Source organism: Neomonachus schauinslandi, chromosome 15 (assembly GCF_002201575.2).
Source record: "Neomonachus schauinslandi chromosome 15, ASM220157v2, whole genome shotgun sequence".
NCBI lineage: Eukaryota > Metazoa > Chordata > Mammalia > Carnivora > Phocidae > Neomonachus > Neomonachus schauinslandi.
The window spans coordinates 53200600-53215273 of NC_058417.1; the positions used below are offsets into that span (position 1 = coordinate 53200600).

Genomic DNA, 14674 nt, shown 5'->3' on the forward strand with positions numbered 1-14674 from the left:
GAAAATGGGAGACGGAGGCTGGGCAGAGGGGGTCACCTGCGAGCAGGAGTTCAGGATCTCAGAAGGCTGGGGTCCCTGAGACCCAGAAATTATGAGGGTGCCTGCCCAGCACCTCCATGCTTTCAGTGCCACTGGGGAAGGTAGGTGAACTCAGGAGGCATGGCCAAGATGACAGGACTTCCTGGCCTCCCAGCCCTGGATAGAACCCTGTTGCCAAAACCCTATAGAGACCTGTGGCCGGACTCGGCCTTGGAGATGGGAGGGGGAAGGGAGCTGTTCGTAGGACGGGGCCCCTGGGCCTACATCTGGGGCAAAGGCATCCCGGATGGTTGGGGAAGGAGCCAACAGTCACTTCACATCCTATGGTTGGGGCAGAGGAGGGAATCTGGTTTTGTTACTTGGCAGTGTAACAATAAAATCCCATTTGGGTCTTGATGGTTATGTTGGAAACTAGACCTTGTCTGGACTGTGGGGTGGCCAAGACTAATTAAGAGGCAAGCCGACGCCTTCCTCTTCCCTCCCCGACACCCCATCTCCCTCTGGTTACGCTGAAGCAACCTACAAATACCTGGGGGAAAGGGGTTTTTCTCTAGACTGTCCCCAGGAAGGGTGGGCCCGGCAAGGTCTGTTCATGCCCCATCCCACCCGCCTTCACACCTGCCTGGGCTCCCTCCCATGGGAGGTCAGAGACTTGGGGTGGCTCAGACCATAAAAAGCCTAATTACCCGAATGGGGGTGGGAGGGTGATACCCTCTGGAAGTCAAGGCTCAGAAATTGCCCAGCTAAGTAAGCCTCTTGGCCTCAAGGTGGGAAAACTCCAGCAAGGGGTCCTGGGAGTCCCCCTAGTTTTCCCAGGCTGGTCCATTAGGTTGCTCTCACCTGCCCTGTTCCATGTGGGGGTGGGGGACCCTCGGGAAAAGCTAATGAAAGATAAAGGACCCCCACACCTTTGGGACCCTCCTGGGGCTGTTGCTACCTGGGAGCTGGGTGGTTCAATCATCCCTTCAGCTCTCGGAGCATCGGTTTATTCAACCAAGAGCGCGGCCTTCAAGGCCGCGGCGAAATCAGCTCCTGACACCAGGCACCTGCTCTACCACCCCTCACCTGGCCTCCACCCCAGCTCCAAGGCCGCTGGCACCTGGCCACCCAGGGGGCCAGTGTAGGCACCTCCATTCGCCACCACCCCCCCCTCCCAGACCCCGGGGGGCCACCCATGCCAGGCGTCTGTTTCCCACTCCGGAGGCGTCCCCGCCCCGGCCCCGCTTGGCTACTTGGGGGTCCGGATGAGGGTGTGGTAGACCGGCTTGACGATGAGGTGCAGGTGAAGGGCGTTCTCCACCAGGTACTCGGAGTTGCGCCGCTGCAGGTCGGCGTGCGCCAGGAAGTCGCCCGCCTCCTCGCTGCTCTGGTGGAAGCTGTAGGCGTGGCGGACCAGCAGGCGGCCATGCTGGCGCGCCCCAACCAGCACGGTCTTCTGGAAGCTCACGCCCGCCGCGTCGCCGCCGCTGCTGGCCGGCGTGACCACCAGGCGCGGCCGGCCGTCCTCCGGGCGCGCCGCGGGCAGCGCGGGGCCCGCGGTGTCCGCGTAGACGGGCCGCAGGCTGACGGGCAGCCAGCGCGGCGAGAAGAGCACGTTCCACGTGACCCGGCGGCCCGCGTCGTGGCCGCTCGGGCCCAGCTGCGTCTGGAAGCTGGTGCTGCGGTCGTCGCGGGCCGGGTTGTTGATGACCCACGGGGCGCCCCAGGCGGGCGCGAGGTAGTTGCGGGGCAGGAAGGCGCTGCCGTTGACGTCGAAGAACTTGGCGAAGTGCAGCGGCGAGGCGGCGTGGAACTGGTAGGCCTGCAGCAGCAGGTCGGCCACCGCCTCGCCGTGGCGCGCCAGGGCCGCCGAGCGCGCCTGCAGCTGGAACAGCTGCGCCGGCGGGATCATGGGGTAGCGGATGGCCCGCAGCGCGCGCTCGGCCACGGCGGGGGGCGGCCGGGTGCGGCCCAGCCACGCCTCGAGCGCGTGGAACAGCTCCAGCTCGTCCTGCAGCACCAGGTCCGAGCGCGGCAGGAGCTGCGCCAGCAGCTCGGGGCTCACGGCGCCCCACTCTGCGCTCGCCGCCACGGCCGACAGGTTCCAGGCCAGGAACTGCAAGCAGCTCTGGCGCAGGGCCTCGTCCCCGGTGCTCACCGCGTAGTGGTACCAGCCCACCGCCGGGCCCGCGCCGCCCGCCAGGTGCGCGCGCATGTAGTCGGCCACGCCGCGCTGCAGGGAGGCCACGCCGTACTTGGTGGCCAGCCTGTGCAGGGGGATGGCCTGGGCCAGCAGCACGGTCAGCTCCCCGCAGTAGAGGTACCTGCGGGAGGGGCGCGCAGAGATGGGGCAGGGTCAGGGTGGGGCCAGCTCTGCCCCCACCCCACACACTCACACACCCCAAGGGGCACCCGGCCTTGGGTGGAGAGCATTGTGGCCAGGGGTGCAAGCGGCGCAGTGGGCCCCGAGGCTTCCTGTCTTCGTCTCAAGGACCGTTTCTTGTGCGGACGTGGAAACAGCACGCAGTTACTGAGCATCTACTAGGCGCCGAGGTTTAGGCTACAAGACAAACGAGGCTCCTGCCATTGTGGGCTTTATAACCCCGGCCTCAGATCCATACCGTACTTGCAAGTGGGCAAGTCATTTAACTGCACTGAACCTTATGCCAATCATCGGGGAAAGGGGGTACCAGGGTCACTGTGACAGCTGGGGGAGAGTGAACTGGACTTGCTAGGAAGCAAGCCATCGAAACAGGTTAATTCCTTCCACCCTCCTCACCTTCTCGCCAGCTCATCTTTCTCACTGGATCTTTTCTATTGTGGGTCTTGCTCACTCACTCCCTGTCCCCATCTGCTCCCATCCCTCGGCTCACCCTTCCTGCCAGGCCCCTACGGGCACACGCTCCATGGGAGTGTGGCAGGAGCTGCCCATAGCTGCACCAACACCCAGGTCTCCCCTTTCCCCTGCATTTTAGCCCCACTATTTGCTTCTGGGAATAAAGATGGTTGTCAGCGTCCCTTAGAGTGGGCATGGCCATGTGACTAAATTCTAGCCAATCAGATGTCAGCAGAGGCACCGGATGGGGTTGGGGAAAGGCTGCTTTGATAGATCTGACTCCTGGGGAGAAGACCCTGTGCCCTTCTGTGTTAACACTCTTCCTACTGCCTGGTATTCTGCAGCCATCTTGTCTATGCCATTAAAACAGGGGCGCCTGGGTGGCTCAGTCAGCTAAGCGTCTGCCTTCGGCTCAGGTCACGATCCCAGGGTCCCGGGATGGAGCCCATGTCCTGCTCCCTGCTCAGTGGGGAGCCTGCTTCTCTTTCTGCCCCTCCCTCCGGCTCTGCTCTCTCTCAAATAAACATATAAAAATCTTTAATAAACAAATAAACTGTGAAAACCGGGTTCCTCTCTCCAACGATAGTGTGAATGGTGCCCCAGGCAGTGGGCTGGGAGCAGGGGATGGGAGAGAGAGCTGCCTTACTCCCCCCAGGCCCGGCGGCTCAGAAACCTGGCCAGACACTAAAGCCACATGGAGGCTTTAAAATAAAAAATCACTGCTGGGCCCAACCCCAGACCCGAAGCGGACGATCCAGAGCGGGGTTCAGGAATCTGCAGTTTTGCAAAGCCCTCAAGACCAGGTCTGGAAACAGAGCTTGCGGGCGAGGGCAGGGAGTCACGCGAGAGGGCAGTGGGAGAAGGGATGAATGTAAGGCGGTGGCACCTTCATCCTGATGACCTGGGTGGGTGGAGGGAGGGACACGGTGTCCTCTGAGGCGCCAGCGCTTCTGGGAGCCTGTGAGCCGAGGAGCCAGGGCCTGGGAAAGGGAGGGAGGCGCCCCCTAATCCTTGCCCACCTGATGAACTTGTCGAAGACGGCAGCACAGTCCCGGGGCTCCTGAAGCGCCACCTCGCTCTGGTTCCTCAGCAGCTCCCGGAACAGCTCGCTGTGCAGGCCGAGCAGCAGGCGGTGCGTGTGGAAGACGCGGACCTCGTCGGTACCCGCCGCCTGCACCCGCAGGACCACGTCGCTGGCGTTGCCCTGCCTTAGCAGCTCCTGCAAGCGCTGGAGCAGCGTCTGGGAGTGGTTGATGGGGGTGCCCGTGGCCTCGCCGCCCACGTCGGCTCTCTGAGCTGCAGCAGGAGGGAACGCGGCACGGCTGAGAAGGCCCCCTGGGCCCGGGGCGGGGGTGCCAGCCAGGGGTGCAGAGGGACCAGCTGGAGACGCATGCGCTTGGGTGCAGGCGGAGGCCGCGTGCATTCCTGTGTGCACCCGTGGAGCACGCAGATGCATGCATGTATGTGTGTGTGTGTGTGCGCGCGCATGCATGCACAAGCACTTCCCGGGTGGGGAAGCTTGTCAGCCTGACCCTGAGCAGCCCCCCGGGAGGATGCTCTTGCAAGCGGGCTAGATTCCTGGCGAGGAGAGATCATGAGCCAGTGTGGGACAGAATGCCCCAGAACCGGTGTCCATGACGCCAGGGAGCCAGGCAAGGGTTGAGGCACCCCACCCCTCTCACCTCCTGAGACAAGCACCAACCAGCTCCTTTGACGGGCATTAAGTGCACAAATAAGCACTCTAGTTTGGGACTGTGATGAATAAGGGAAGTGAGAGTCAGGATAGGGCTACTTGAGGGGCAGAAATCAGGGATGGCTCCCTGAGGAAGTGACGAGAAGGAGCCAGCCAGAGGACAGGCGCCAGCCCTGCACAGGCCCTTGGAAAGGATAGACTGGCGGTGCTGGGAGCAGCGAGAGGGTCAGGGGGGCCAGAGCACTGAGTGGGAGGGGCGAGGCCGAGCGTGAGAAGAGGGCTGCGGGCAGGAGGAGAAGCTGTTTCCTGGCCCAGCTGCCCTCCTGGGTCCTGACCTCTGAGACTGAAGTCCACTGGCAGCAGGTGGCTGGTGGGGGACCAGAGAAAACACAGAGGGTGAGCTGGTGCTGGAAGGGGACTCTCAGGGCACCTGTGTGTCGAGCCTGCCAGGCTGGCCACCCTGGGCCCTTCTCTCGTGTTTCCAGGGAATGCCGTGAGGGTCAGATGGGGACATGCACTCTGTTACAGAAAACTCAGGGACCGAAAAGGCTGCCAACAGCTTCCCCAAACAGAGAACAGTGTGAGGAGCCTCGGAGGGAGACAAGGTGGGTGTCTGACAGCAAGCCACGAGCACCTGCCCCGACACGCACACGCACACACACACGCACGCACGCGCAGGCCATGTGGACTACCAGAGAGAAGGCTCACACGAGAGCAGAGCATCTGCGTATAAGAGACAGGGAGACTGAGGGAGAAGGGGAGGGTGAGAGGTGGGTGGGCAGTTAATTTCCCAGCCCTCCCCTCCCGAAGCTGCCACTTGACGGCAGCGGCTGCCGCGGCCTGGGTGCCTGGGCCCCTGGGCCCACCTGTCTGGGACAATGGACAATGGACGGTAGAAAGGTCTTGCCTGTAAGAGCCCCGCCTGCCTCCCCAGCCCTCCCCCCAGGCAGGCGGCCCTCCTCCGTGGAGCTGGACACCGCCCCCTCCCGGCCTCATGCAGCTAGGGCCGAAAGGTCCTGCCTCTCTTCCCTGCCCTCCACCCCCACCCCACCCACTGCCCACTCACCTGCTCGAGTGGCCAGCCCCACCAAGGTCAGGATGGCCCAGAAGCTGGCCCAGGACCCAGGCTTGGCAGAGCCCAAGCGAAGCATCTTTGTGCCCCGCCCCTGAGCTCCCTGGAGGGACAGTGAAGCCCAGACCACTGTGCTCACATCCCTCCTCCTTATATAGGATTCAGCACAAGGGGATGGCACCCCCCTTCCCGGCCAGCTTCCCTCCCCCCACCCTGCCTCTGCTGAGGATTGGTGGAAACTGGCCCCAGCTGTTGCCCAGGCAACCACTTAAGCCAGAGAGTGGCAGCCTGGGGCTATTGTGCTGCCCGCAGGCCCCCGAGGGGGACAGATCCGGCACCCTCCCCCACGTCTTCCACCACCCAGCAGAACTAGTCGTTTCTCTCCTGGGAGGCTTTAGGCTCTCCACAGGGCAGGCCAGGGGCTCCAGGACCTCTGGCAGCTGCTGGCCCAGAGGGTCCCGGGTCCCCAGCCCCAGCCCCCTGGCCCAGTGTCCGTCCTGGCACAGAGCGCTCTTGGCAGCGTCTTGGCTAAAGTGCGATGGTGAGCAGGCTACAAAGGAAGGGTCTGGAAGAGGGGAGAGGAGGAGCAGCTCAGGCCCCCATCCCTCCCCTTCTTCCATTTTGGGGTGGGCTAGCTCTTCAGAGAGCAGGGCAAGGGTCTCGAATAGGGGCCCATGGGACAACTGGTATCATTTCCTCTTCCCTGTCGAGCATGTTCCTGGCCTGCTCTGGGGAGGGTGATGGGCCTTTAGGGAGGTCCCCTGGGGACTGTGACCATCATCCCCCAGGATCAAGGTCAACCAAGATGGCAGGGCTGGGCCCGGAGCAGTTACACACTGCACCGTGCCCCTCTGCGTGGGAGGCCCTCTGCCCAGAGCAGGGCTGGCCCCCTTGCAAGAGGCTGGCCCTCAGCAGACAGCCCACCCCCCCTGCCCAACCAGCACAAATCTGGGCTCGGGGACTGGAGATGCTGAGGTGGGCACCTGTCTGCCCCGTCGCTTCCTTTAACTCGCCTTCCTGAGTGCCTCAGGTCTCTAGGCTTACCTCTTGGAAGCCTTCTTTTACCAGCTTCTAACTTCCAGATGTAATGTTTCCCTTCCCAGAGTTCCAAGGAGACACACAGCAGACCCGGCATCCCGCCTCAACTGTAGGAGAAATCGAGGCAGAAAGCTAGGTCACAGTCTCAGTTGGGTCAGTGCGGAGGAGTGCTCTTCTAAATCCAAATGAATAGAGAGAGGAGGGTGGGGTCTAGAGCCCAAGGGGAGTGGGTGCGTCCGTGTGTTCTGTTGAGGCCTCACCCTCTTGGGGAGCAAGTGGGGCCTGGCCCAGCTCTTCCTGGGACGGACTCTGCTTTAAGCTCCATGAACCGATGGACTGAGAGATCCAGCTCCATTTCCCCCGAGGCTGGGTCCTTGACTGGGGATGGAGCCTGCCCTCCCTTGCTCTCTGGGTCCCAGGCACGAGCTCCATGCATTGATTTCTGCTGCTCTGGGCTGGCACAGACACACCACAGCTCCACCCCCTCTCCAGAGCTGCAGAGAGAGCAAGAATTGGGTCTGGCACCTGCCTCGTCCGGGTTGGCAGAGATGGAGCAATCCAGCGCAGCGGAAACCCCTCCCGGGTGCCCTGACCTTCACGCCTGGCTCCCCTCGTCCAGATCCACCATCCCTTGGCTGCCTGCCTGCCCTTCCCATGGACTGTACCACCTCCCCGGCCCGGACCAGCATGACAGAGCCTCAGTGTGATGGGGTTCCGGGCCTCCGAGAGCACCCCTGTTTCCATGTGCAATGCTTTTCAGGAGGAGCGTTATCTGGTGATAAAGAGACATTGGTAAGAGAACCCACTAACTCAGAAACCCGGCTTTCCGTAAACTCTTTTCTTAATTCCAGCCTCCTTGGGGCTGTATCTGCTTTTCTAGAAGGTAGAGTCCATCTGTGTTGGAATCTCCCGTGCTCTACTTAGAAGCCAGGACACCAGTATTTTCTAAGCACGCTGGGTGATTGTCATGTACGCACAAGCTAAGATTTACCCCCCGGAGTAAGATGGATGCCATTCCGAGTGTGCAGGGATCGGGAGGCCCCAGATGACCAAGAAGACTCAGAAGGGTCGCCTCTGACCCCCCATCTCTGAGAGGCCCCTCCTCCTACAATTGCTAACTTCGTTGTCCCTGAACCTCCTCTAACGATTTAGAAGCTGACTTTCCAGAAATAGGCATACTCTTTTCTCGGTTTCTTAGTCTGAGAGTTGTTGGAGTGTGTGCGTGTGTGTGTGTGGTGTGTGGTGTGTGTGTGTGTGTGTGCATGCACATATGTGCATGAGTGTCGTGTGCGAGAGTCTTGGAGCAGGAGAGAGAAAGGAGGGCATTTGCCCTGCACGGCCGTTGAGATACAGGATCTGAGACACTCCATTTTATTTTGCCCTGTGGATCTGGAAGCTCCATCATTCCTTGAGAGCAAGTCTGATGAGCTCACAAGCTAGAACAATTCCCAGAGAGGAGTGCTACTTCCTGCCTGAGACAAAGAGTGTTTATAACCTAAGTGACTTGTCTGAGCTTTCCTGGCAGCCAGGATTCAAATGCCACTTTTCTGCTTGACTTTCTTCCCATGACCCTACACTGGGTCCCTACATGGGAAGCTATTTCAGACAGATATGATCCCCATTGGGCAAGGAATCTCTAGTGCTGTAAAAGCCACTGAAAATTCTTGCAGGCTTGGGGCAGGATGGTTTTCTGTATCTGCAGAATGGGTGATGAGACGCTGGATGGGGGTAATACCCACCCCAGAGCAGTGGGTCCCCAGACCCAGCCCTACCTAGAGTGTGGACTCCCTTAGATCTGTAACATCTCCCTTCCTGAGCTAGGGTGCCTTCAGACACTTAGATTGGGGAATAGGGGATCCTGAGTTTAGGTTCCAGGCCAGTGTACTCAGGGGGGGGCACACTAATAATAAACAAGAAGGAATCTTTCCCTGAAGGAAGTCACAGGCTACTGGAAGCTTCCAGGAAGCCAGGCTGCGCCGTCACAGTGGCCGATCCACTCTCCTGCCCCGGCACCCGCTACCGTGATATCCCCCCCCACAGCAATGCCCCTCCCTATCTGAGTGTTCTGTCTGACCCACATCCCCTTCCTCCCTAAAGCCTGAGCTCACAGTGGCCTCTTCCTGCCTGTGCACCTGTTCTTGGGGGGAAGGTTGTGTGAGGGGGTGACAAGTGAACAGCTCTGGGGTTCAAATTCCCATGCCACAGGGTGGCTCTGCGGCCCTAGCCTGGTTGCTGAACTTCTCTGAGCTTCCGTCCCCTCTTGTGTGAAATGGAGGTCACCAGAGTTAGCTTGTGGGTCTGCCTTGAGGGTGACAGGTGTAGGAACAAGAGTAAGAGCTCAGGAAATGTTGCCGGAGCCCCTCACACATGCTTGGTCTTTTCAACCTGACTGTAAGCAGCTCCTCGTTGCCCCATAGCCTCGTGGTGCAGGGAGGTGGTGTCCTCAGAAGCAGAACTATCTGTGCTTCTTGCATTCTCTGGGGCTGGGGTCCTGGAACACGGCCTGGGGATCTGAGTGGGTCGTGCCTGTTCTGGTCCTGCTCTACCCACCCAGAGGACCTGGCCAAAGCCCGTGGACTCCCTGGAGGCCTGCAGGGTCAGAACACGGCCATCAGGGGGCAGCAAGTCCTCTGTGATAGCCCAGGTGGGTGTGAAGGTGGGAGTGGGGCTGAGGGTCCAGGTAGCCCTAGCCCCAGATGTGGGATCTATCTTAGGGAGCCCAGAAGCCAGCTCTGTTACATGCCCAGAGATGGGCATGGGAAGTGATTCCAGGCTGGACCTCGGCTCTCCTCCGGAGTCAGGCCACACGTTTGTCCCTGGTGCCCACTGTGGGCCACACTGGTCACGTCCCCAAGGGGGTGGGGGGAGCCAGTGGGCACAGATTCCAGTCTCTCCAGAGTGCCCACTGCGCCTGCAGCTGTTTGTCTGCCAGTGACTAATATTCCCGGGGGGATGGTCCATTTCACCAAGGCTAGGAAAACTACAGCTCGTGGGGCCACTGGGTCTTGGATTCCCAGAGCTGCTGGTGGCCTGGTCAGGCTTGTCCGGGTGGTCACTGCCACCACTGCGCACGGCTGCCTGCCTTCCACCCCCACAGCCCCCCGGGGAGCCTCCTTGTCCCACTGCCTGCCGCCGCTGCCTTCAAACCTGGCCCATGCGGCCTCCCTCTAGATGTGAGCCCTGCCCATGGCGGCCTCACCCCTGCCCTGCACTGGTTCCCCCCTACTCCCCTTATGCCCTCCTGTCTGACGCCACAGATGGGATCCTTCTGCCTTGTCCAGAAGTCCTCACCCTCAGGATGTAAATGCCCTGGCTGAGCCCAGGCCAGTCCCCAGAGTGCCCTGGAGCACAAGGCAGCCTATCCAGAGCCCCAGTCCAGTCCCCTCCTCCAGGCCTCCCTCTCAGCCTGACCCCTGCCTGTGCAGCCTCGGGGGATCCTGGTTTGCTCCAGGCAGCATCCACTGTGGAGATTCATTCCCCTGAGCCTCGGCCCCACCCTTTCCTTCCTCCTCCTCCCTCCTCCCACCACCCCACCTCTCTGCACTGACCGGCTCAGTCTCGACCGGCTCAGTCTCAGTGCTGCCGGAAGAATCGTAGGGCAAACCACCCCTTGGAGAGCTGGTGATGCTGGGAGGGAGCTGCAGGGACTCCCAGAAAAGCCACGAGGTGACCTACGACTCAGGACCCAGGAGCATGACGCTTGAGGGGCGGGAGGCAGGTAAAGTATCCAGAACAAGGTGGGAGGGGAGAGGAGAGTGGCAGGCAGGTGAGGGACAGGCGAGGAACCTAGAAGTTGGAAGCGGATCACCAGTGAGAGGTGGGCGGGGAAACTAGGCTTAGCTGGGGTGGGGGAGGGGGACGACATGCGGGCGGGGGGAGGGCAGGGATGACTGGGGGGTGGGACTTCAGCAGGAAATCAAAAGCTGGACCCTGAAACCTAAAGATCTAAAGTGTGGGCTGAGGGGTGCCTGGGTGGCTCAGTTGCTAAGTGTCTGCCTTTAGCTCAGGTCGTGGTCCCAGGGTCCTGGGATGGAGCCCTGCATCGGGCTCCCTGCTCGGCGGGGAGCCTGCTTCTCCCTCTCCCACTCCCCCTGCTTGTGTTCCCTCTCTCGCTGTGTCTCTCTCTGTGTCAAATAAATAAGTAAAATCCTTAAAAAAAAAAAATAAATAAATAAAGTGTGGGCTGAGAGGAGCAAGGACCAGAGTATATGGTCGCCTTACTTCTCTGGACTCAGTTTCCCCATCCGAAAACCAGGGCCATCCCAGCTCCAGTAGTGCTAACCTTAGAAAGAGGGCTGCTCTTTGGGGAAGAAGAGCAGGAAACCTAGTAATGTCACCCTTTAGAGACGAGTTGGCTGCTGAGTAGAGCCGAGGGGCTTCTTGAAGCACTGGGGGTGAGAATCACCCAGGCTGCTCGCTAAACACACAGCTGCCCAAGCCCCACTCGGGACCCCGGCTCAGACTGCCTGCGGCGAGGCCCAGGAATCTGCATGCTCAAATGGGCGCCCCCCCCGGCCCCCTGACTATGCCGTCCACCTGTTTCAGGGCCCTGCCTTCCAGGCAGAAGATGCACCTCGAGCAATGCAATGGAGAAATAGTGTCCATGGCAGCAAGAAGTGCCACGGAGGACTTCTTCCCTTTAATGGGGGAGTCAGGGGTGGGGTGGGGTGGACCTGGCAACGGGGATTGCCGTTTGCTGGGCCTGACCAGGGGATGTGCAGAGAATAGGGAGGAATAATGATCTCAGGGGCAGGGGCAGGCTGGAGAGAGACCTAAAACTCTAACCCGACCCTTGCTTCCTCCCTAGATGGCCCACCACGAGCGACCCTGATGCCCACAGCTAATGGCAGTGGGCCAAGCCAGGAGTTGGGAGGCCACTGGCCAGAAATCCCAGAGCGGTCCCCGTGTGTGGCTGGTGTCATCCCTGTCATCTACTACAGCATCCTGCTGGGCCTGGGGCTGCCTGGTGAGTGGGAAGCTGGGGTCTGGGAGTTGGGGATGGGCGGAAATGGGGGTCCTCCTTCGATGGGTGCCTCTGAGACCCAGAATCTTAGACTCCAGGACACTCTTTGACTTTATAGGGTGATCTGGGTCATTGGGGAGGAAAGCATCGTGGGGAGTAAAAGTGAGGGGCCAGGATTTGGGGTGCTCATGGCTAAAGCCAAGGTTTCACCAAAAGGGACAGCCCCCTCCACCCCCCTGGCAGTGGGCACTGTGCTAGGCTAAGTTCATGTAGGACTGCCTTCAGCTCGGTTGAAATCTTCCGCTATGGTCCACTGCTTCTGAGAGCAGCAGAGCTAGGGGACAGGTGGGGAAGTGGAGGCAGGAAAGGACAGATGGTCTCAGCCTTGGGGAATTACCCACCCCTGCCCGTGTGTAGGGCCTTGCCCCCGGGTGAAGTCAATGGCCTGTGGTGGATGGATGGACAGGGCAGGGCTGACCTGGTTAGTCTCCCTGATAAAGTGAGCTTTAAGAAGGGTCTGGAAAGAGGAAAAGAGAAGCCAGGGAGAGGAGAGGGATGAAGATAACACCTTGGAAACATAGCCTAAGCAGCCCTTCTAATGCCTCTGCCCTCTGTGACCTCTGTCGCCATCAGTCAACCTCCTGACCACAGTGGCCTTGACCCGGCTGGCCACCAGAACCAGGAAGCCATCCTACTATTACCTTCTGGCTCTCACGGCCTCGGATATCGTCACCCAGGTGGTCATCGTGTTCGTGGGCTTCCTCCTGCAGGGGGCCGTGCTGGCCCGGCAGGTGCCCCAGGCTGTGGTGCGCTCGGCTAACATCCTGGAGTTTGCCACCAACCACGCCTCAGTCTGGATTGCTGTCCTGCTCACGGTGGACCGCTACAGCGCCCTGTGCCACCCGCTGCGTCACCGGGCCGCCTCGTCCCCAGGCCGGACCCGCCGGGCCATCGCCACTGTCCTCGGTGCCGCCCTGTTGACGGGCATCCCCTTCTACTGGTGGCTGGATGTGTGGAGGGACGTGGACCCCCCCAGCATGCTGGACGAGGTCCTCAAGTGGGCTCACTGCTTCACGGTCTATTTTATCCCTTGTGGCGTCTTCCTGGTCACCAACTTGGCCATTGTCTGCCGGCTGCGGAGGAAGAGCCAGAGTGGGCTGCGGCCCCGGGTGGGCAAGAGTACAGCCATCCTCCTGGGCGTCACCACCCTCTTCGCCCTCCTTTGGGCACCCCGGATCTTTGTCATGCTCTACCACCTGTATGTGGCCCCCGTCCACCGCGACTGGAGGGTCCACCTGGCCTTGGACGTGGCCAACATGGCCGCCATGCTCAACACGGCAGTCAACTTTGGCCTCTACTGCTTTGTCAGCAAGACTTTCCGGGCCACCATCCGAGAGGTCGTCCACGATGCCCACCTGCCCTGCACGCTGGGGTCACGGCCAGAGGGTACGGTGGTGGACCCTGCGCTAAAGCCTCCAGGACTTCCCAAAGGGGCAGAACGGTAGAGGCAGGGCCCAGCCAGGGTGCTTGGGGGCGGCTCGGGGCCGGATTTACTGCTGCCTTTGTGGTGTGCCCGCAAGACTTTATCAACACCCTACTTCGCCATCTGAGGGTGGGGCGGGGAAGGCTCCTTCCTGTGGCGGCGGCTCCCCAGGTGCGGGGGCGTCCAATTTATCCAACTCTCACATTAGCTTCACCAGCAGTTCCGACTTCCTGGCCCAAGGAGAGGGCTCTGCCAGGCACAGGCTAATAAAGTCAGCTGCTCCGGGCATTCCTCTGTGGGGGACATTTCACCTGGCACGTTTCGAAGGCTGGATTAACGTGGGTTGGATGAATGAATGAAAGGCAAGATGGATGGGTGGACGGAGGGATAGGAGTTATCTCCAGCCACCACCCCGCCCCCACTCCCCCAGAGCCTACCTCTCACTCCCTGAGTCATCACTTCTGTGGCTTCCAGTGGCAAGGCCAGGATGAAAGGAAGCCGTCAGTAGGATCTCAGGTATATTCGAGGGGGGGGGGGGGGGGGGAAGCCATGAGTAAGGGAGTAAGGGGAGGGGGGCTTCTTGGGAAAAGGGGTGATCTTAAAGTAGATTAGGTGTCCCAGCCCTGGGGAGACACCACCCCTTGAGTCTCAAGCATCCTGCTACCATTCCAGTTAACTCCCTGCCCTGAGGCCAGAACAGGTTCAGGGACCCAGAATAGCCCTAGGGTTTTCATTGTTGCGGCTGAGGAGACAGGAAGTGCCTCTCAGCCCTGGAGGGGGTGTTGGGAAGGGAGGACTCAGCCCACTCCACTTGGGGGAGGGCCTCTTACTGCCCCACGGGAAGGAAGGCCCAGCAGATCCGGTCCCCGGGGCTCTGCCCGGCCCCTCCCAGCCTCTCCTGGGCCCCTCTCTCCGCCAGGGTGCCAGCCCAGAGGAGCAGCTGGGAGAGATTAGCAGATGGACCTCCCACCTGCTCTGGGCTTTGGGTAAACACATTAGTCGCCGCCGCTTTCTGCTTCCCAGTCAGTCAGGCTGAGCTGACCTTTCGCCCTGACTGGGAGGTCCAGGCCGGGGCCCACCAGCACCCAACCCCTTAGTGGGATGGCCTAGCAGAAAGAGCCAGAAATGCACGGGGCACACCGTCAGTGCAAAATAAATGCTTGGCTTTCCTCTTCTCCCCAGAACGGGGGTGTCCAGGAGGGGACTTTCAGCCATCCCCAAAAGGAGAAAAGGCAGGCCCTCCATCCTTTATCCGTAATTCTAAACTTTATCCGTAATTCTAAAGAGCTCTGAAAACCAAAACATTTGTCCCAGGTTTGCCATGGTCACATTTAGTGGCAAAACCTGACCCGACCTGAGGCAGGATGAGGGAGTGTGGACGCAGTGGTTCCCTGCCGACTCTCTGCGGGTGTGGCTGCTGGAACCAAGATCGAGCGTGTGGGACAGGCCACGCGTGACCCTCCTCTGTTCTGAAAAGTTCTGAATTCTGGGACCTATCTGGTCCCAAGTTCAGAGAGAGGAAGGGGGACCCCCAGGCACCACCACTGCTGGTGGTGCGGGGTCCAGGCTGA

At 60.7% G+C, this 14674-nt stretch overlaps 2 protein-coding genes across 2 annotated transcripts; one reads left to right on the forward strand and one right to left on the reverse strand.

Annotated features, from left to right (window-relative positions):
* Positions 1–1267: 1267 nt before the first annotated feature.
* On the reverse strand, positions 1268–5698 carry BTBD17 (BTB domain containing 17). The gene is made up of 3 exons (XM_021678466.1): positions 5614–5698; positions 3874–4150; positions 1268–2342 (listed from the first exon to the last, which is right to left on the reverse strand). The coding sequence occupies exons 1-3, from the start codon at positions 5696–5698 to the stop codon at positions 1268–1270; spliced, it is 1437 nt and encodes a 478-aa protein (XP_021534141.1).
* A 4583-nt stretch (positions 5699–10281) lies between these two features.
* On the forward strand, positions 10282–13125 carry GPR142 (G protein-coupled receptor 142). The gene is made up of 3 exons (XM_021678467.1): positions 10282–10375; positions 11465–11623; positions 12254–13125. Exons 1-3 carry the CDS (start codon positions 10282–10284, stop codon positions 13123–13125), a joined length of 1125 nt encoding a protein of 374 aa, XP_021534142.1.
* The last annotated feature ends 1549 nt before the right edge of the window (positions 13126–14674 follow it).